Source organism: Marmota flaviventris, chromosome 4, assembly GCF_047511675.1.
Source record: "Marmota flaviventris isolate mMarFla1 chromosome 4, mMarFla1.hap1, whole genome shotgun sequence".
NCBI lineage: Eukaryota > Metazoa > Chordata > Mammalia > Rodentia > Sciuridae > Marmota > Marmota flaviventris.
In genome coordinates, this window is record NC_092501.1 from 27,080,794 (window position 1) to 27,103,090 (window position 22,297).

Consider the following 22,297-nt stretch of genomic DNA (forward strand, 5'->3'; position numbering starts at 1 on the left):
TCTAGTCTATTTGGGCAATGCAGGGACTAGGGGTCGGTGGAGGCCACCATTGCCCATCTCCATCTTGAGGTGGCAGCCAGCCCTTTGGTGATGAATAGGCTGAAAGGAAGATGGCAGCCCTCATGCAGATTTTACACGTATAAAAAATATACTTTGAGGATAATTCAGCTCTCACAATTCCAATTCAGCTCATTTAAAATTTTTTCTAATTAAAAAAAATCTGAACTTTCACCAGTTAATGGGTATAAATGAGAAATAGTAGAATGTAGGTATTAAATTTGACAACAAATAAAAGGGTAATAAAGTGACCATTAAGACATCAGACAAATGACCATTAGAGCTGTTAGGATCCTTGGAAGTTCCCCAAGTTGAACTTGGTTAACTAAGCCAAAGGGGCAAGGAGAATTTCAGGCAAGAATGAAACTAGAACTCAGACTCATTCTATAGAATTTCCCATGGAGCTGGAAGAAACATCATTGTGTATTTGGGAAACCTTTGTTTTGATCTTTATTCTTGCCAGACACAGAGTAAATAGGCGTAGCAAATAGATTAAGTCCAAATTAAATTTTGTTTCTTGAACTATTTTTTTTTTTTTTGGTGGTACTGAGGATTGAACCCAGGCCCACTTTACCATTGAGCTACATCGAAGCTCTTCTTGTTTTTTTATTTTGAGACGGTCTTGCTAAGTTGCTGAGGTTCTCACTAAGTTGCTGAGGCAGGCCTTGAACTTGCAATCCTCTTGCCTCAGCTTCCTGAGTTGAGGTGATTACAGGTGCACCTGGCTCTTGACTTTTTTTCTTAAAATTATTTACTCCTTAGCAATGAAAATAACTACAATGATTATCAAATTCCCACGCTCCCTGGGAATATCCAGATATGCAAGACCCTCCTTGACAGATTTAGCTTGAATTCATCAAATATTTGTTTGCTGCTTCCTCTCCCTTTTCATCCTTTCTCTTATCTCCATTTCCGCCCTCTAATCCCCTACTCTTCCTGTTTACCTCCCTCTCCTCTCCTGTCTGTGACATTTAAGAATCATAGAAACCATTCAAACCCATCACAAGAGGATTTTTTTCCTACTACCATTTCATTTTATCTTTAAAAGAAAAAAAAAACCTACAAAATGCAAAACACCACAACCCATGAAAATGCCATGCAGCTGGGAAAATGCCAACCTTCAACTCCTCAAGCCACAGCAGGCTCATCCAGAGGAGGAGTGTGCACTTGTACACAGTACACACACACACACACACACACACACACACACACAGGTTGAGCTCACAAAGTGAACAAAGGGGACAATTACCTACCCAATTCTGTTCAATGGTCAGAGAACTGAACTGCAGAGACCCCCCCACTTCCTGCCATTAAAAAGCACACAGAATAGATCTGCTTCTTAAATCTACTGGGCTCACAGGATACCATAATTCTCACTGGCCTTTATGATACACAACACTATTCATAGAATATCCTTGTGGTTCTTCAAGTTTTCTTTTTAAAAAGATTTCAGTGTTTATGCAAACACAAACCAGAATGCACACAAGCTGATATAGACACATAACAAGAAATACACACTAGCTGGGTGCGGCAGCACATGCCTGTAATCCTAGCAACTTGGGAGGCTGACTTGGGAGGATCATAAGTTCAAGGTTAGCCTCAGCAACTTAGCAAGTTCCTAAGAAACTTAGCAAGAAGACCCTGTCTCAAAATACAAACATAAAATGGGCTGGGGATGTGACTCAGTGGTTAAGTGCTCATGGGTTCAATCCCTGGTACCAAGAAAAGAAAAGAAAAGAAAAAACTAATAAAAGGAAAGAAATACACACTTAACAATTACTACTGCAGTAAGAATAACATTTGTTGAGCCCTTAATATCGGCCAAGTGCAAGTCTAGGCAGGTTTATGTAGATTAGTTTATTTAACCCTCATGACAACCTGAGAGACCTACATGATTATACCCATGATATATGAGTGAGAAAACTGAGGTCCAGAGAGGAAATGAGATTGCTCAAAACCATGTAGCCAGGGAGTAATGAAGTTAGATTCAAAGTTCTCCCCAGAGCTTCCTTTCTTACTTTATGCCACACAACTGTATGTGAATTGCCTAGCACATAGTAGGTGCTTAGCAAAGGTTTTCTGAATGTATAAATGAAAGAATAGATCAATAAAAAAATCAAATCTATTAAGAACCTGATTGTCTCCTTAAGATGGCAAAGTGGACCCCCTGATGAGTGACAAATAAGCTTCAGCTTATTTGTACAAAGTGATCTTCCTGACCAAAATATTTGGGGAAGCAAAGTTCCTCTCAGCTGCCCCTACTAACTTCTTCCACTACCCAGTAAATGCCAGCCTTCTTTCAAACCAGAAATCAGACCCAAATGCAGCAAAGATACTTTCTAGCTGGGCACAGTGGGGCATATCGTTAATCCCAGCTATTCAGGAGGCTCAGGCAGAAGGATAGCAAGTTTGAGGCCAGCCTCAGAAACTTAGACTGAATCTCAAAACAAAATAAAATCAGGCTGGGGTGTAACTCAGTGGTAGAGCTCTTGTGTAGCATGCTTGAGTCCTAGGATTCTATGCCCAGAACTGGGGGAAAAAAAACTAACCACAACACTTAGTTTCCTAGAACATTTTTCTCTGAAAACAGGTGTTTCCCAATGTGTTGTTTCTGTGCCTGCATAAAAACTGGGAAATCCAATCAATTAGGTGAATGTTTCTAATATACCAGATCTTTGGCATCCTGTGGACAACCTTTATAGATGATTGACTAAAGTTTTTGGTTTTCATCCAGATGTTTGGGAGTTGCCACAGTCATTAACCTGTTTGTCAGCAAGTGCTCATGCATTTCCAAGACACGTAAGTGAACACTAAAGAGGAAAAGAATAACCCAGAATAAAACAGACTAAAGAGGACAGGGGTAGCAGCTATTCGAAAAATCAGTCAGGCAAATGGCATTGTGGGAATGGGTTGCTACCTTGGAGATCCATTAGAACATGGATCTAGCTCACAAGAGACTCATGTGCTTAAAGACCTTTAAAAACCTCATACAGCTGTATCCTTGGCTGTCTACAGAACCACACCAATCAGATCCCTGCATAGCAAAGCTGATGGATCAATCCCAGCATCCAGCACAGCAAGCAGCCTGCCCACGGTGCAACCAATCCACCCTCTCCACACTGCCTCTTCTCCAAATGCCTGTGTGTCTGTGTACTCGGTGTCTCTACGTATTGTCAGTCTAGGCTGTAGATTTTGCAAAGCTTGGCGTAAATCTGGTTTGTGACTTTGTATATGTACCTCTATTTGTGATTTAGTGTTCTGCCTTTTCTCACTTCTCCTACCTCCATTTCCTTCTCCTCTGTGTTTTAATGCTATTTACAACTTCCCTAATCATAGAGCAGCAGAGCTATCTTTCAGTATCTCTGATACAGCCAAATGATTTTTCTTACTCAGGTTGTCTCTCCCCGGGACTTAATTTATGTTTTTGCAAATAGGAATTTTAGATTGTTCTATTCAATAACATTAAGGGTTACTGCTTTTATCAAAGGGGTTTTGGCACTAAAAGACTCCTTTCAAGGGACATTTGTTTATTCTCATGAGCAACTGGCTCTCCCTACATGTAAGAAGGCTGCGTGCGTGCAAGTGTGCATGCACAATGTCCTCTTCAGTTTGTGCCTCTATGCTCCACTGCTCCCTGTCAATGCCACTTGGCACTGGCAGGAAGAGCCCAGCAAAACCATGATATAGACAGCAGCCCCAAAATGCCAGAGACAAATCCAGGTGGTGGGCCCATCCTGTTGATGACCACTGAGTCCTCTTAGGAGGGGATCCACATATAGCTTATAGGGCCACTTCCTCCAAATTCCCCCATGCACTCCTTCATCTCAGAGAAGGCTTGCAATGACATTATTCACAAGCAAGGTGTTGGGATTTTATTCTACAGGTGTGAGTTGGAGGGAAAACAGGACCATGATTCCCTTTATCCTGGGCCACTTATTGCCCTTTTTCCTTCTCTTTAATTCCTTTTACACCTTTTCCCCTTTCCTAACTCTATTTGACCTTGGATTCTGGTCTCTCCCTTCACACAAAAATCTGTCACAAGGGGCACAATACCTTCAGAGAAGCAGTTACCTGGCCTGACAGGCCTGGAGACCAGTAGCCAGAGAGGCCAGCCCATCACTTCACTCCTGGAAATAAATCCCATTGTATTTGCATTTTAATTTTCCACATAAACAAAGGCCCAGAGTACTCGCTTGGGCAGCATCACTGGACGAATTTAATTAGAAATGAAAAGTTTATAGGGCCCTCTTTAATGCGATTAATGCTCAGTTAACATTTATCACATTCGTCTGCTGGAATCGCCTTTTCTAAGCAGCCACTAGCCATGAAATGAATTTCTCTCAACTTTTTTTGTACCTGCCCTGGGAGGTCATTTCCTAAGGAGTCCGCATGACCTTCCGAGCTGTCTCTTAACAGTCAAGTTAACGGGCGATGAGAGTGGAGGAAGAGGCAGATGTCATCTGCTGAGTGGGAGGCAGGAGGCTGAGAGTGAGGGCCAACACTGTTCTAGGAGCAGCTGGCCCTGAACTGGGGTTATGCCCTCTATAGGGAGCTGAGTGCTTAGTTCTGAAATCTAGGTGAAAGCTTTCAGAGTGTGTACGCTGCCCCCTTCCCAGTCTATTTTTGTGGCCCAAACTGAAAGTGTGGCTGGTCAGTGTCACTCCAAGCAGGCTCTCACTTCTCTCTCCCTGTCTTCTGCTGTTTCTCTTCTACCTCCCCAAACCCTTATTCAGAATCCTGTTAGGCTTTCCTTCCAAGAACCACAGTGATTGGGGTCAGAAAGCCAAGTCCCAACCTCAGTATACCTCTGTCCCTCTGGTTCTCCCCGAGGCCAGACAGTCACAGTCAGTCGGAAGGCTGTCTGCCCTTAGAGAAGCAGAGGGGGAGAGGGAACATGAAACCTCTGTTGGTCCCTAGAGGAAGGATGGCCTTCCTTATCTTATCAAGTTCTCGTCACTCTTCAATTAGAATCTACCGAGATTGGCTCCTGAGTGTAGAGAAGGAGAGAGAGGAAGGAGAGGGAAGGAACTGTGGAAAGGGGGTGTTCACTCTGCTGATGTTAGAAGGAGATAACTATCCCAGCCCTTGTCCAAAGCACTGTCTCCCTTTGAGGTGACACAGCAGATAAAATAATACAACTGCTACCAGTTTGCCTAGCAGGATATTACACACACTCACCACTCTAGCCATCATACACAACTTGACACTCTCACCTCCAATGAAGCAAACACATGCTGCTCACCAGTGTTCACACGCCCAGGCATGTGCGTGTCCACAGACTAACAGTGTCAGGACCCTATGTGGACCTGCCCTGACCCTTACCTATTGACCCATCAGAATGTCTACTGTCCTTTTGACCCTGTGCTCTCTGTATTGCATTTGCTAACACCCCAAACAAGCAGGCCCTCCAAGTGATGGCAGGGACTCTTGTTTGGGGACCAAATAATCCTATCAACTGGAAACCTGAATAGTAAACCACTTGGGTTGACAAGACTGACTCCTTCCAGGAGCTCCCTGGAATGCTAGGCCATTTAGACATGGGCACAAAAGCCAAGCTTGGCTAGATGCCACCAGCCCACATACATTTTCTAAATCAGAGCTACACAGAGGCCCCCACCACATGTTTACCAGCTTCTCTCAGGGTAACACACTAAGGCACACACCAGAGCTCACTCTCTAGAATTATAATGAGAGCTGGCAGAATAAGGGGCCAAATGAAAGGCTCCTCCCTGACCATCTCCATGGTCCATCAGGCCAGTACTGTCCATAAAGCTCCTGGCCTCTTCAGCTTCCTTCATTTACCTACCAGACACCGGCAGGGCACCAGAGCCCAGCCAAGACTCCAGGGTCAAGAGGGAGCACCAGTATTATGGAGCGCTGTCCCCAGCACTTGCTTCTATTTGCTTGAGCTCTGGGGCTTCTTTGTTCTTCCTTTTTATCCCTTTGCTCTCTCCCAGTCCTCTCCTCTCCTTCCTCTCTGATTTCTTAACTCCACTTTTCCCTTCTCAGCCTGCTGCCCTGTCTTGCCTCCTGCCAGGAGCTGCCCAGCATATCAGCTGGCTTCCTCTGTTCCTGACCGCTGCAAAGGGAGATGGCTAGGAGTGGGGCAGGACTGAAAGCAGGCGGAGCAAAAGTCCAGAGAGAAGTTACCAGAGGCTCTGAGTTGAGGGGCTTCTAATGTGGAAGCCCCAGGAAGCTAGGCTGCCCCCTCTTCTTCCGGGCCTTTCTCTCACTCTCCCTTGTCAGCTTGCTGGGGACCAGGCTGGAGCGCCTGCACTGCAGCAGCCCCGTGGATACTGTTGGTGTTGTGCAGTGTGCCGAGGGGGCAGGGGGCAATATCCACCTCCAGAGCTCTGGTGAGTCCCTCACAGAAGGCACTACACCACTCACAGCTCTGCAAGTTTATCCCCCCAATGTCACTTCTTTTGTTCCACTCTCTTTTCAGAAACTTTCCTACTTTCTCTTCCCTGGCCTCTACTCTTTTATCACCTCTGAGCTGCTCCTCAAGGTCCCATCAGCCTGGACTACCAGCTGCCTGGAGCTGTTGCTCCCTCCAATCACCTTAGAGACCTTGTAGGGTATCAAGGGCTCTGGCTCAGATGAGGAGGATCCAATCCTTCTTTTCAAGCTCTGTGGATGCATTCTCTGACCCTGCCACATGCTCCTGTCCTAAGGAACCCCAGCCAGATCAAAGCAGCTCCCAGACAGCTCTTTTTCACCTCTCAGCTTCCCACCTCCCTCCTCACTCTTGCAGTCCACATCCTCACCTCCTGTCCCCTTCCCATTCACGTCTCTTCTCCTCTCCTTCCCATACTCCCTTCCCCATGACCTTCTAGACTAAGGGGCTCAGAAAATGTCCTATCCTCTTGCACTTGCACTGAGGTTACTGCTCTGGCCTAAAGCAGAAAGACCAGTCAGTGCATTGAGTTACATAGACCAGAGGCTGCCTATCAAGGGCCAGGATGAATCAAGCCCTATGTCTAGCACAGAGTTATCAAAAGGGTCTTCCTGGGTTGGGGATGTAGCTCAGCAGGAGAGAGCTTGCTTAATGTATGCAAGGCCCTGGGTTCCATCCCCAGCACCCGCCTCAAGCTTTCCTATATCAATGCCTACAGGTCAGGCTCCCATATGCCATGGATCCTCCCAGAGCCATGTACCCTCCTTGCCAGAATCTGGAAGACATTTGTGTTGTAAGTAGCTGCCCCTTCACCACTTTTGGCAAATAAAAGTCTTGACAGTCTGGACTTGTGGGCACTAACCTCCTTCCCCCACATCCTGATAATAAAATGAATAGAATGCTGCCCAGTGACTCAGCGCTGCTCCTCTCTTTAAACACAAAATTTCTCATCATGTCATTTCTCAAGAAACGTAGGGAGGGGTCCTGCTATTTTTGTGATTGGAAGACAAGTTATAAGATGATCCTAGCTCTATGAGCACTCTCGTCTGCCTCCTACACACCTTCCTCTCTTACCAGAGAATTCCCTGGTACATGGGGCCTGCTCCTTTTCCTCCAGGCAAGGCCATTTTCCTCTTATTTCCCATATGCTCATCAGCTCTCTGTGCCCAGCCCTCCTCAGGAGGCCCCAAAGCAGCTGCCTCTGCCACCATGCCCTGCCTGGCCTCTTAGCCAGGTCCAATCATGCATTTCTGACCCAGAGCCTCTTCCTCATTTCTTGGCACCCAGATTATTGGGGGAGGCTTTGAAGACTAGGCCTGGGCCTGCCCTAGGGAGAGCTCTGTCCATGACTATGTCCCAGTGCCATGCCTCCTGTTGGAAGACCTGGCTTGTGAGTCACTGGACCATAGCTTGGGAGGAAGAGTTGTACTGGAAGAGTGTCTTCTTGGTTGCTGATGTGGTTGGTCCCTAACTAGCATTGCCAATGGATCTGGGGCTGGAGTGTTGAAGTAATGATGGACAGCTGGTCACACAATTCTATGTCAGAAAGTGAGATGGCATTGGTTCAACAAATTCCCTCTGATTGGGAGCTAATTGAACTATAGAGTATTACTATGCAAATAATTAAAAAAAAAATCTGGTCCCAGTTTGCTGAAATGAGGCATCCTCAGCTCAGCCTTATTACTGCTACCACTTTGCCCACAGCCCAATGACTTATTGGGCCCAAGTACAAGATACCAGGCCTTTGCCTGTGACTATAGGTCATGTCTTGTGGGCCTTCCTCCCTTTCCTCCTCTTGGCCTCAGAGGTCTGCACCTAACAGCAGACACTGGTGAGCACACAGAAGACACACACATAGAAGACATCGACCTTTATGTCTATAAGCCATCATGAATATATTCAAGCTGTGCAGTGGTAGCACCACAACAGAAAACATGACCAACAGGAGAAAACACCTCAATCCAGAGGTTCAGTGGTAGATAGATAATCCTAGGTGATGTCACTTTTCCCCACCTGGTATGTCTCCTGTGCTATGGAGATGGGTTGGGAGACACTGTTTCCCATTCCTCAGATCTCAGTTCTCACTCTGCCTTCCCCAGATACACCCAGAGTGAGTGAGCTGTGCCTGCAGCTGTCACCCCTGCAGGAATCTGAGCTCTGGACACTGGCTTGGCTGGTCAGAAGGTATGAGAAAGCAAGTAGGGAGCCAGAGAATTGGCAGGTCAGGTGAGTATATTTACTGCATTCTTTTAAGGAACAGGAAGTGAAGAAGGACTTCTTTCTAGTATATTCATTTTCCTCTTAATATAAGAACTGTAGCCCTAGTTAGCAGTAATGCCAGACCTGAGTGCCAAGAGGCAAAGCTGCTAGAGATGCAACTAGAGATGCAGGTCTAGGAAGCTGGGAATGGACAACGGGCACCTGGATTAAGGTGTTCCTTCATTAGTCCTGCTAAGAGGACTAGGGAGCAGGACCCCCATTCCACATGGGTTTATAAGAAGCCCCTTTTTCAGAATACAGGCTTTGGGGGAAGTGTAATTAATCTTCTGCACCAGTTACTATGATTGTTACTCTTTGTCTAGAAGCTATCATGTAGCCCGTGAGCATATCCTGTCACATTTACAATTACACCATTCTGTGTGCCCCCCAAAAATACCCATTTCCCAACTGCCCTCCAAAACAGGTTCCCACCACCCCAACTTCCAATGCTGCTTCTCCATCCCTGACTCTACTCTGCACAACAAGCCCCCACCTTATGTCAATAGGCATATGAGGCTACTGCTCTCCCTTGCCTCATCCTCACTGCCTCCCCAATCTTCTCTTCTCTGGGCACCCCTGTTTCCCTTCTGTAGGGGCCATTCCTGTCCTGCCCCATCTCCACTTGGCTAATTCCCCTTGTGGCCCTTCTATTGAACTGTTGTGTTGTCCATTTCCCTGTGACAAGGGCTCTGGTTACAGAGTTATTGATTGGTTTTCATGCAGACAGATGGGCCCTTCCCGGGTTCCCATCGAAATCCCTGGCTGTATGGGCTGATTGTTGCCTCTCCGGGTGTAGGATTGCACTGGAGACCACCCTCCACGCAGTCTCCTTTGCCGGGGCCATGGACGGTAATAAATGGAGGCAGCCTGAGCGATAATAAAAGCAATTGAGTAGGTTACCTGTGCAGACACAAGATTTATGCCTCTTCATATTTGATGTGATTGTTTTATTGAGTTCTCGGAACAGTTGGGACACTATTTATTTACTTATTTAGGGTCTCCCTCTCTCTTTTCTTTTTTGCATCATCCTCCAAAACCCATCTGGGGCTTTTGTTAGGAATAACCCTTCCTGTGTGCCTCTTCTTAAAAGTTGCCAGCTGACATAGAACTCAAGGCGACCAGTCATTGCCCTCAACCAGAAGCGATATTGTAGCCTGAACATCCACAAGCCAGTCAATAGGGAGACAAACCAATACAACTGCTGGCCAAGAAGTCCAGGCCAAAATAACTGAGGAAACAAAATGGGCTTTTCAAGAGTCAACTCCAGCTCAAGTTAAAGAATAGGATGGATAGTCATGCCTGCTTCACATGTTCTAAGGATGGGAGACCTTAACAGCTGAAGACACCCTCTGGGGTGGGCATGGCTTCTTAGAAACTGCTGAGAATAAACTGTTACTTGCGGCCCCAGTGTGCTAAGCCTAGTGCCTCAAAAGCAGGTTCTCTGTCCTTATTTCTCTCACTCCTCTGTGGACAGAAGTTTTTTTTTTTGTTTTGTTTTTGTTTTTTAACTCATTGATCCACTCTAGCTTTTTGCCCTGAGTCCAACAGCACTGACCACCAACAGCTATGAGGATATGGAGATATGGCAGGCAATGCCACCATGCTAAGCCAGAATCAAACATGCAATGTTTTGGAATGTGAGTTTCAGAGAAAGAAAAACAGACCCTAGTCCTGAAGTCATTTTCAACATTTCAGGTCCCAGCTTACTTGAAAGGACAACTGGTAGACCACTGTCACCCCTACTGCCAGACCTTTTATAAAGACCTGAGAATGACACAGTGGTGTTAGGAGGGATCAGAAAACACCTGAATGACAGACTAGAATTTTTTAACACGTGTGCTGGGGCTATCACCTTGTTGCAGCCAGCGTTGCCACAGCTAGAAGGAATGTGCTTATTTTGAACCAAATAAGCTAAGGGAGAGCACCAGTGGTTGGTGGGCAGTAAAGAGCAGACTCTGGAAAGGTCCACTCCAAAAAATGTAGGGGTGAGGAGTCACTGGTTCCAAAGAGTGTAGGACAGCCTCAAAAAGTTAGAAAGTGGTGCCCTTATTGTCATTTCACTCCAAGAATGCACCCTCAGGGGATCTCCAGTAACCCTAGACTTCATCTAGAGTTCATGCTATTCTTTCAAAGGAGCTGTATTCCCTGCCCAGAGCAATAGCCAAACCAGAAGACTCTGGCACATAATCAGGGAAATCCTCTCCACCTAGTCAATTGCTCAGCCATGTAACTTAGTGACTTTCCCCCCCTTTAGTAGCAAGGATCTCCCTCCATTTCTCCCTGCTCCAGGCAATTTCCCATGCCAGGTTTCAATCCAAAGTCACCTGGTTATAAACACCAGCCCTCCACAGCAGTGGCGTACAAGCTGAAGAGCTGGCAATTCTGTGTCAGCGATCAGTAACCCAATATTAAGAATGATTTGGATAAATTCCATGTGTTAAGTGACCCAGTCAACTTGAGGTTTTGGACAGTGGTCTCTGGGAGTACAGAGGCCTCCCTGGCACACTCCTTTGGCCCAAACAGGCAATTCCAAGAGGATTTGCTGATGGAGAATGGAGATTGGACACTAAGCCTTTATCGCGACAGGATCAGAGAATGCCAAAACCATTTTTAAACACAAAAAGCAATTTAATTTATAGCCATAACAGCATATTTCAAGTGCGGCGACAGCATCTGTTTTGGGGAGGAGAAGGTGAAAAACCTTTGGCTCAGGTGGGTGAGCATGTGTGAACTTCTTTTCTTGCCAATGCTGGCTCCTGTCACCCTTACTCAAAACTGTTTTAAAGGACCTAACACAAGTGGACAACTCTCCAACAATAAATCTCTGAACTTAAAACTCCCCATTTTCCAATGCACTAGTCTCTGCACAGAGGAAAATCTCTATGTTCTTCCTACAGAGACAGAATTCTCAGAATTGAGAAAGAGATAAGTTTTAAAAAACAACAACAACAAAAAAAAAAAAACAGCACCAACAGAAACACCCTGTCATTATCAAATGTTAGGGTGAAGCACATCTCAAATAAACAGTCTCCTTAAGAGCAGAGCACATACCAGAAGGATGCTAAGGATGGGGTACCCAGATGTATCCCAGCAGCTCTCAGAATTCTTTCCAAAATATGAACTGTAGGAGAATTCTGCCCAAAGCAAAATCAAGAACAACCTGACTGCTTCTTGTTGACAAAAGAAGCCAGGAAGCCTAATTTTATACCCAGGGCTTGCCACCGTGCTACCAGTGGCTTCCCCATTCCTTCCTCATATTCCCTCTCGATCTCCAGCAAAACCTAGCTATTTCTCTGCACCCAAGGAAGCCTCTATGCCCCTCTGGTGATAGGGCCCTTTGCTGGGTAGTTTCTGAGGCTGTCAGAGATGTCATGTGAGGCCATGCATCTCACAGATGGCTCGCTTGTCTACTTTTCCCCCTAGTTCTGGTGAGTGTACCTCAAGGTCTCCGGAGCTTGATTCTCAGGTCACCTGTTGCCTACAATCTATGGCTTTTGAGGATGAAACATCCCACACTTGTGCCTAAGCCAGCTTCCAAAAACATCTTTTGTGTTAGATAGGGCTGCCACCACAACTGCTTTGTTGTTCCACTCCTCCATGCCACACAAGGAAACGAATCACCTTAATTATACACATCTTGGGTTCTTCCAAATGCTTGAAAATCCCATCACTGACAACAAGCATTTCTCTGAAATATTACCCAGATGTCACCACCTAGTCCAGCAACGCAGGTCCTCTACTGGGTCACTCTTGGCTCCAGCTGCTCTCCTCCTAAGACCTCAGTTCCAACTCACTGTCAGGGCCAGTAGCCAGCTGAGACAGTCTCCAATGGCTCAGAAAACAATGCTTTGTCCCCTTTCTTTCCCTAACCAGCACTCTTGCCTCAGCCCTCAGCTTCCTTAGCCTCCTCCTGACTTTCAAATGCAAAGGACTTATTCCTCTCCCAAACCACCCAGCCTTTTTCTCCAGCTTCTTTGGAAGGTATCTGAATGTCAAACCATCATATTTTCAATACCTGGCTGAGCCAGACCCAGAGAGCTGGAGGGTTTCAGAGGGTGTATAATTAGCTTATCAGTATTATGTTACCCTGTTCATAACTGAATAACCATTTTAATACAGATGGCACACACTGGGATAATTTCTGGGGTCGCCTTGCAGTACGTTACAGCACGAGTGTGGCAGAGGGAATCTTCTTTAGCCAAGGTACATTCTACCAGCTAATTCTACCTGCTGTTTTCAGGATGATTTGGGATAATTCCATATCATTTGCAAAATATTTTAATAAAAACCCTGTGATTGGTGATGCCAGTTTCAGAAAAAGGCGCCATCTGAATTATTAGTCGTCTTGATAGTGAGCCTTTAAAAGAATGCAAAGAATAATGGGGTGTGGAATTCTTAGCCCTCTTCTCTTTTGGGGAGAACCTTAAAATGGAGGTCCAAGGCTATCTGAAACTTACTTCTGACTGGTGAATGACTTGTGCAGGATCTCTGTGTATAACTGTCAGGTTGTACAGTTGCACAACGGTGAAGCCGTCCTGGGGTTCCTAAGCCCAACTGCTGCTTGTGTGTTCTGCAGCCACCCAAGAAAGGCATGCTGACATACTGGCTGTGATATATATGCATGCAGCATGCTCATGTGTTCTCCCAGAGAACACACTGAAGGAGTTTGGGGATTAGAATTCTAACTATCTTACATGTTAAGCTTACTCTGGCTTGTGTCATCCCTACTCTTGAAGCTGTCATCAGTGCAAAGACTTCATCCTGGAGATATGTACCCTAGGTGGTTGGGGCATCTCCCAAGCTTCAGACTCATGGTCTGATTTCTCCCTCCCTGCGTGGCATCCTACTCCTTGTCCAGATCCTCAATCCTGCCAATAACTGTCTGGTGGTTGGCATTTGCTCTGCAGACCTGGATGCCAGTACTTCTAGGCCGGAAATTTGTGCAGAGCTTGCTAGCAAAACCTGGGCTCTTGGGAGGCAAGCTTTGTGGGAGTTGGCTAAGAGGGCAGGGGAGCCAGGACTGGTGGCTGCCCCTGGGGAAGAGCGCATGCCTTTAGAAAGGGAATTCTGTTTGAAGGCAATGAATAGACACTGGTCATTTTAAAGGCTTTGCTATGGGCTGTGATTGTCTCTAGATCCCGAGGCGCATAATCTTGGAGTCTTAATTACCACAAACACTTGGATTCATTTCCAGGACGCCGGCAGGAGAAGCCTGGCAGGGAATACCCAGCTCTGAACTGGAGACAAGCCTGTCTGTTTGTCTATCTCTCTGTCTCCCAAGAATCCTCTCCCTACTCAAAGGACTTCAAGCTGGGAGCTGGAAGACAGGGTGGAGGCTGGACAGACAGCAGAGATCTCGTTCAGGGAGACACCCCAGAAGGCAAGAACTGGGAACTGGAGTCCCATCTGCAGACCAGGGAGCTTGCTCACCTGTTGATGGAAGAGACGCTGGGCACTGTGTCGTTGTCGCAGATGCCCTCAGCCAGGAGCCGGTCTCGGATCTCCCAGGCGAACATAGTCGGGTTCTGTCGCTTGTATTCAGCAATCTTGTCCACCACTTTGGGCGTTGCCACCTTGGGCTTGGAACCACCTATCACACCAGGCTTGATGCTGCCAGTCTCGTAGTACCTGCGCCGGGAAGGCCGGCGGGGTCAGCAAGAAGCAGGGTGGTAGCAGGGGCAGGGGGGCTGCAGGCTCTGAAGCCGCTGAGCCACTCTCCCGCCTGAGGCAGCAGCTTGGAGGGAAATGGACCACTGTGGCTGAGTGGAGACTTCCAGAGGAAACTTGGCTAGTGTGAGAAATGCTGCAGAGGCAGAGGACTAAGGAATGCTCTCTCCTAGGAGACAGCCACACCAGGAACGGGGTGCATATTGGTCAGAATAAGCACCCGGGGGAGTGAAAGCCCAGCTTTTCACTTGGGAAGAGCAAGCCAGGAGAGGCCTCAGGTAAAGCCAGGGCTGAGGCACCACCTCCAGCCCTTTCCTACTGAGCACAATGCCCTGTGGGAACCAGGACCCTCCTGCCTCCCGAATGCTGTCTTTTCTCCTCTTGGGGACCCATTTTGCTCCCCACCCCATTCCTCCAATGTCTTTCACATTAACTGGCTGGGAAAAGTGTCCCTCCCTTTCTGAAGCCACAAATGGAGCTGCCTCCCCTTGGAGGGTCCTGAAGCAGGGCAGGCACTGGGTTGACTCTGCTCCACTCTTCCTCCTGGGGCTGTGCCACCACTTGATTTCCCTTTCCAAATGAAGCAGCTCTTTAGATCCCTTCTAGCTGGGGGTCTCCCTCTCCTGCTTGGCGTCCTCCACTTTTAACCAAGTCCTAGGGCCAGGGAAGGAGGAGATGGTCTCCAGGGATAGCTCCGGCCCTCACCTGCCCAGGATTTTGCTGACACAGCCGTGGCTGACCCGCAGCTGCCGGGAGATGTCACAAGGCCGCACACCCTGGTGGGCCAGCTCCACGATGCGCTGCCTCACCACGTCGGGTAGGGGCCGGCCGTTCACAAACACCCCCCCGAGCTGGTTCACACCCCCGTGCCCTGCTGGGGAGAGACAAGAAAAAAACACAACACCCCCCACACAGCAGGGACCAGCCATTAGTCAGGGTCCGCGGCCCCAGACTTGCGAAAGGAGCAGGTAGGTCTGTGGGGCATATTCCTGAACTCGAGAAGGAAGGGGCGGGGCGGGGGGACTGACCACAAAGCGGAGGATTAGGGGTTGGAACTCCAGGGGCCCTAGAGACGAAAGCGCAGACGTTGGACAGAGGGCTGGGCAGAACGCGACTCTCAGACCAGGTCGACGCGAGGGAGAAAGTGAGGGAAGGAATGGAGAAGTCAGGAAAGAGAAAAGAGGGGAAGAAGGAGAAATACGGTAAAAAGGGATTAATGCCAGTTGGGAACAAATACAGGACAGTGAGGAGATGAAGTGCCTGGGAAGACAGAACTAGCTGGAGAGGGATCCCGCCTGCGCCGCATGCAAGGGGCAGATTCAGTGCGTGCGAGGGCTTGGAAGCGGATGGGAGATCCGGGTCCCCTCAGCCGAACCCCAAGCATAGAGAGGGACACACACACACACACACACACACACACACACACACACACACCTTTGCTCTCTACCTCTTCCTTTGTATTTATTTTCAATCGGGATTGCACTACCTCTTTCCCTGTGCTTTTTGTTTGGTTTGTTTTTGACAGGGAGTTTTTCTTCCCTTTATGTTTTCTATCTTTAGATATTTGGGAGAAAATCTACCTTCTCATCTCCCTGGTGTCTAAAGTGGAACGAAAACCAGCTGAAGAGGGGAGAGTGGAAGAGACAGGGGTCCGGGATCTGATCCTGTCAAAGACAAGACGATGGCCTGAGAGCTGCCTGAGAGCTGCGCGGTTCCGCGCTGCAGCCGAGAACACAGGCTGTTTGGGTTCGCCTGTCAGTCCCTAACTGCTTCGGGCTTGGTGCAAACCATTTCACCCAGGTCTCACAACACAGGCTGCCCTATCGGCTTAGGACTCACCCGGCACCCTTTATAGCCAGCCCAAGCCAGTACCAGTCCCTCTGACCTCTTAGAGCCCAGCTGCCCAGAGAGCCCAGGGAACCCAGCAACAAGAGCATTTGCTCTTCTGGTCAAAAGGAGGATTCTGGGTTTCCAGTCCTACTAGTTGGGTTTCCAATACAAGAGGCAAGGTGGTCACCGGGTGCCAGACTTGAGGGTTCTGCCCCCGTGCCCCATTCTCCCTGGCCTACCGCAGACTAGAAATCCTGCACCCAGAGCGATCAACCTGCAGCGGCATTTAGCAAGCAATCCAAGCTCAGAGACTTGTAGCAGCTTAGGCCAGACTGGGCCAGCAACCTGCAACCCCTGCCATGCTGGCCTCAAGCGAGTTCGGAAAAAGCGGGGGACATCTTGTGCCCCCTTTGCTTTTTCTCCCGTCCCCTTCTGGGGAAACCAAAAGAAATCGGGTGAAATACCTGGGAAGAGGCCTCTGATTAGGTGGCTCTTGGGAGGCCAGAACCTCTTATTTTGCCCCCATCCCTGTATCTCCCTATCTCTAGTCCCACTCCTCACCCCTCCCCTCCTTCCAAACCCCAACCATCAATAATTTAGGCCCCGGGAGAACTCGCGTTACCAGCATGAAAAGGCGGCAGCTGCGGGCAGATTAAAGATGAATAATTCAGCCTCCCCGGGCTCCGGGCCTGGCCCCTCAGCCCCAATTTAAAGGGTGGAGATGGGAAGGGGGCACGGCAGAAGTCCGGGCCGGTGGTCGACCGGAGGCCGGAGGTCTGCTGGGCTGGCGCTGAGTCAGGCCTGGAATGCGCCACTGCCGGCGGTGCCGACCCGGACTGTAGCTGCTGGCCCGCGAGTCAGCCAGCCCGCCGGCTGCGCGGCGACTCTCTCCTTTCTTCCGACCACCTTCCGCTGTCCTTGCTCCCTTTTGGGTTTCAAAGTGGCTCTCAGTGCGCGGCCCAGGCGCAATCTTCCAGAGAAGAGAGCCAAAGCAGTGGCAGCCGGCTGCGAGACAGGCGGGCTGGGTGAAGACAGCGTGAGGACCTGATTTCACTCCCGAAAAGGAGCAAGGCTTTCCGGCCGGGCTTGCAGCGAAAAGCAACTGCCTGAAACCCTCGGCTTGGGTTTCCTGTACTCGGAAATTATTTAGGGAAATATATTTTATCCCAGGAGTCGTTTTTAAAGATCCCCCCCCAAAAGCTAAATATATGCCTAGAGAAACACAGCTCTTTCTTCTTGGCTTTCTTGTCTTAAGCACAGAGGTAAGCCAGGTCTAAAAAGTTTCCTTGTGAAAAGTTGCAAATTATCTTTATTAATTTACAGATGGGGAGGGGTTTTCTACTTAGAATCTTATTTATCTTTTTATTTTAAATGTCTGCTTAAATATCTCATGGTTTTCCAAGCTAAAAACATAATACGAATTAGATAAATTTAAATTTCATTAAAACAATTCTTTTTCCTGTTTCTTTTCTCCTTTTCTCTTTTTTTTCTGTATCATCCTTTCAATTTTCTGTCTTTGATTTCCTTTCCCTTGTTTTGACTTCTCTTTCATTTTCCCCCAGTTTTGGGGATTTGCCTTCCTTTTGTTCTTTCCCCCTCATTTTTCCTTCTTTGCTGACCCCCTACCCAGGACACTGACTGCAAGATCCTTAACAGGGAGTGGGAGGCAGGCAAGAAGGCTTCAGAACTGAGCAGAGCTGCACTCTGCCCAGGGGCCAGCTTGGAAGGCTGCCCTGCTTGCTCTCTTCTTGACTTCAATTTCTCCTCTAACCCCTTTTTGTTTTAGAACATCTCCCAGGGCAGAGGTAGGAAAAGACAATGACCATGTCCTGCCAACCTTGGATTCTCAACTCAAAGGGAAAGGAATGGAAAGGAGATGGAAGGGAAATGGGAAAGAGAGAGGAAGGAAATATTTCAAACCAGCCCAGGAGAAGCTTTACTAGGCTGGAAGGGCCAAAAAGATGCTGAAAGTGGAGGGTCAGAAGGGGGCACCCCACCCCCACTCTCTTCTGACCAACTGTCCTAACACTCAGGTTGTCCAAGCTAGAAGTCTCCTCCCTGACACCCACAACTCCAAGTATGAGAAAGGTAGAGATGAGGGAGGGAGGAGAAGAAGACAAACTGAGAGAGGGTGAGAGAGTGAGAGAAAACAGAGAGGGAGAAAAACCACAACACCCTAAAAACTGCCTGTCAATTAGTCCTCCAGTCTAGGGCAAGAGGCTGACTAGGGAGCTGGAACCCCCGCCCAGGGCTGTGGGTCCCACGACCTAAGAAGGAGCAGGTGGAAGGAGCAAAGGCAGGTGATGAGTACCAGGGAAGGTAGGAAGGCAGGCAGAGGAATAAGTGTGGGTTACAGAAGGAAGAAGGGAGAGAAGCTAAAGGCGTTAGAAACACCAGGCAAAGGAAAAGAGGTAGAACGAAAAAAGAGAACGGGAAAAGCCAGCGTGGCCTCCGAGATGGGACCTGAGTGCAGGGGCCGGGCTGCGTTGGGATTAGACAGGGTTGGAACCCGAGCAGAAGCCGGGCGCCGGTACTCACGGTGCATCGCGGAGAAGGGGTCTGCTTTGCAGTGCATATCCATGGGGAGGCAGAGGAGCGGGAGCAGCGCGGCCGCCGCCGCCGTGTCGCCTCGCAAACTCAACTTCAGGACTTGAGGAGAAAAGGGAGGGACGGTGAAGGAGGGAGGGTGAGCGGGCGCCCGGCAGCTGTGGGGCGCGCGGGGGCGGGGGCCGCTGCGCTGAGCTCCCCGCCGGGACTCCTCAGGGCCAGCGGGGGCTTGCAACCGCAGTGGCCGCAACTTCCCACCGTCGGGGCGCGGGACTGGACGATCAGCAGAGCGGCCCCGGGGAAATGGGCCGGGCCAGGGGGCACCGGGGGCGCATTGCTCGCGCAGCAGCTGCTGCCAGGTCTGAGGCCGGGCCGGGGAGGCGGTTAGCTCAGCTCCCCTGGAACCCGGTCATCCGCGAGGCGTTGGTCGGAGAGGGCGTGGGGCGGGGGGCGGCCCGAGGGCGCCGGGATGGGAGCTGGGCTGCTCCAAGTGCCGGCGAGTTGGCGAAGTTGGCAGAGAAGTAGCAATCTAGCAATCCCCGGGATGTCCTAGCGGGCGCCCGCGGGAGGGGAGCGCGCGAGCGGGCCCCCGCCCCCGGAATAGGCAGGCGCACGCCGCCGCGGCCGAAGGGCCGGGAGGGAGGGAGGGAGGTAAGCGGCGCCGGCAGCGCTGGGCTGGCCCCAGGTGGGTTGCGGCTTCGAGAAGACTCGGCCGGAGACTGGAGCCTCGGCTCTCGGTGTGTGTCTCTCTAAAAGCTGCAAAGCCCCCTCCAGACCCCCTCCCCCTCCCCGTGCCGGGAGATGGATGACTTGTCAGACAAAGGCAATAGATTCCACCACTCTGTGATTCGCCAGCGCCAGAGCCCCGAGCTTCGGCGAGGAGGGCCCCGCGCCTGTCACTCCGGTGCCGGCGAGGGGAGGGTAGGGGAGGGGGAAAGGGGGGGAGGGAACCGCGGGCGAAGGAAGAGGGAGGGAGGGGAGCGGGCCAGGGGGAGGAGGAATGGGAGCCCAGGATTAAAACTACACTGAGAAACGAAACTCGCCGATAAGGTAAACGTTAGATAAGGATAAAGAGCGGCCAGTCTAATGAATATTCAGGCAACCACAGAGGACGGCGGAGTGCGCCGCACTCAGAAGCCGGGCTTTCAGTCCCAATTCGCCCAGCCTTGCCATCCACCACCGGCCAGTGCCCGCATAAGCCACGCGGCCCAGGTCGGTCCTTGTCCCTAGCACTAACCCCACTACCCTCAGCTCTGAGTTCCCTTCCGTTCCGTCCTGACTCTTCCTTCCTCTTTCTCTGGTCCTCCCCTTTCCTTTTCCCTCCAGAGGTACCTTGCCATTCACGCACCATCACCATTCTCATTCTGGGGCAAAGTGCCCAGCAGTTTGTCCTCTCCTATCCCACACACAGTTGCGGACACTGCCTCCCGCATCCCCTCGCCCACCCGGGTCTGGGCAGTACAGAACACTTGCTTTAGAATCGAGCTGGAGATCTCCGGCCCGAACCCACCTGCCTTGGTGGGACCCAACGGATGATAGGAAAGCCCGGGGACCTGGCTCCTGGACCCTCGGTAACCGGGAGGAGATTGGGTAGAAACACTGCGGAGTGTCTGTTCGCGGGCGGCAGAGGATGCGGGAGACCAAAGCTCGCTCTCCCCGGCTGGGGAGAAGAGGCGACTGCTAACGCGGCGGAGCGCCGCCCGCTGCCAGCTCTGCGGATCCGAGCGAGCGCAGGAGGCGCAGCACGCCGGCCCTGGCCCCACTTCTACCGGAGCCGCTGGCCCGGACTCCGCAGCCTTCGCCAGCACTCGCTCCCTTGCTCGCTGGGGTCCGCTCTCACGCACTAGGCAGGAGAAGCCCTTTGTCTCCTAACTGGTTAAGTACAGAATATCCGGGAGATCTTTATGAAATATTTTCCCTCGTCTCATAAATCATCTTGGCACTTCAGCTGATGTTTTAACTCTCTCTCCCTCCTTCACTCCCTCCCCCCGCTTCCCTGGGTCTGCGAAAGGGCGGCTCCACGAAGCCCGCGCCGTGCTGCGCTCTCGCCGCCTGGACTTAAGGTTCCTCCGGCCGGTCTGCAGCCTCGGGCGCTTGGGGGAAAGGCCAAAGACTCGTGCCCCTGTCTCTTTGGCTGAAGCCTGGGCGGCAGATAGTATCCGGGTCCGCACCTGCCTGACTCAGCCCAACTTAGCCTGACTCCAGCTGGACGTCTGGAACTCTGGTTTTCAGGACGCCCTTACTCCTCTGGTGGGTCTCAGGCCAAGCTCTGCCGCATGAGGTTCTGAGACTCTCACTCCTTAGAGGCCTGGGTCTGCTGGGATCCTGGTGTTTGCCCTCCCTCCTGGATTGTTCTGAGACCAATTCGCTTAATCCATCTGCGGAGTAACTTCTAGAAGATAAAAAAAAAAAAATTTCCTCTCCATCTGCTCCCCCCCAGCCCCTGCCCCCACTTCCCTGGGCGGCGAAGCAGGTTCCCTTGGGCAGGAGGTTGAAGGCGCAGGGTCCAGCCCCGAAGGTCAGTCTCTTCTTCTCAAGGCCTGCAGATGGCGCTCCCGGGTTTCCTTTGGCCTCAGAACCCCACGAACACGCACTAACTCCGTGTGGATAGCGAAAAAGAAAAACAGCTAAACCAAACAGCTCCCAGACCAGGAGCAAGAGACTCTCAGGTGGTATTAGCTGGTACAGACTTGAGCTTCTTTCAGGGGGGTAATTAACCCAGAATTGGAGGTGGGGAGGATTGAAGAAGGGTCCTTATTGAGAAGGGCTCAGAACTAAAGGAGCTCTTGCCCCAGGTCTCCATATATTGGTTATCACAGGAGTTAAGTTTTGAGAAGTCTGAACTATTGGAAGAACAAGACTATGGGTAGACTCCCTCTTTCCACACAGATTCAGATTTTTCTAGAACCCAATAGGTACCTCAATGTTACACATACTATAAAGTGTGGGTGTAGATAACAGGCATTTTCATATATTGGGAGAGAGGGATTTTCATATTTTGTGAAAATCCACAAAGTGCACTGGAAGTTGTACTCATACGTCTGTCCTCTCAGGAAGGAAGCCCCTTCCATGATAGTCCAAGTCCCAAATAGCCCCTGAGAGCCTTGGTATCTCCCCTGCTTCCTGGACACTCTTCCCAGCACTGCACTAGCCAGACATTCACCCTATTGCAGGACCAGTCCCTGGCAGCTTCATCCTTAGCTCCAGCCCATTTCTGGGCTAGAAAGTCAAAGAGCAATGATCCCTGGTGATTTAGAAGCCCTGTTAGCCAAGGCTCTGCTTTCTCCTAGGCCTCCAGGATGAAGGGATGGCCTGCAGATTCCTCTCCAGTCACTGGCCTCTCACTCTAACTCCCCCTTTCCTGTTCTTCTTTTTCTTCTTCTATAGAGGCTAGTAGAGGGGAAAAAAGTAAGAAAAGAAAAAAGGAAGAAGAGGAAAGGGGGAAAGAAAGAAAACAACCCAACCCCAAACACAACTTGGGCTCCGACCTGTCAGGGTTGGTTGCTTTTCCCGTCTGCCTCTAAATGAACCTTTTCTCTC

At 49.9% G+C, this 22,297-nt stretch overlaps 1 protein-coding gene across 5 annotated transcripts in view; it reads right to left on the bottom strand.

The window, feature by feature from the left end:
• Pax2 (paired box 2) overlaps nucleotides 1–18,854 on the bottom strand; it is a 77,578-nt gene extending 58,724 nt beyond the window's left edge. For 4 of the 5 annotated variants that reach the window (XM_027930267.3, XM_027930265.3, XM_027930266.2 and 1 more), the window contains exons 1-3: nucleotides 18,749–18,791; nucleotides 15,086–15,254; nucleotides 14,144–14,341 (exon numbers count right to left, since the gene is read on the bottom strand). In XM_027930267.3, coding sequence (XP_027786068.1) covers nucleotides 14,144–14,341; nucleotides 15,086–15,254; nucleotides 18,749–18,791 — 410 coding nt within the window. Of the gene's footprint in view, nucleotides 1–14,143; nucleotides 14,342–15,085; nucleotides 15,255–18,748 lie in introns of all 5 variants that reach the window. The other variant, XM_027930270.3, reaches the window with a different exon arrangement.
• Between the last annotated feature and the right edge of the window lie 3,443 nt (nucleotides 18,855–22,297).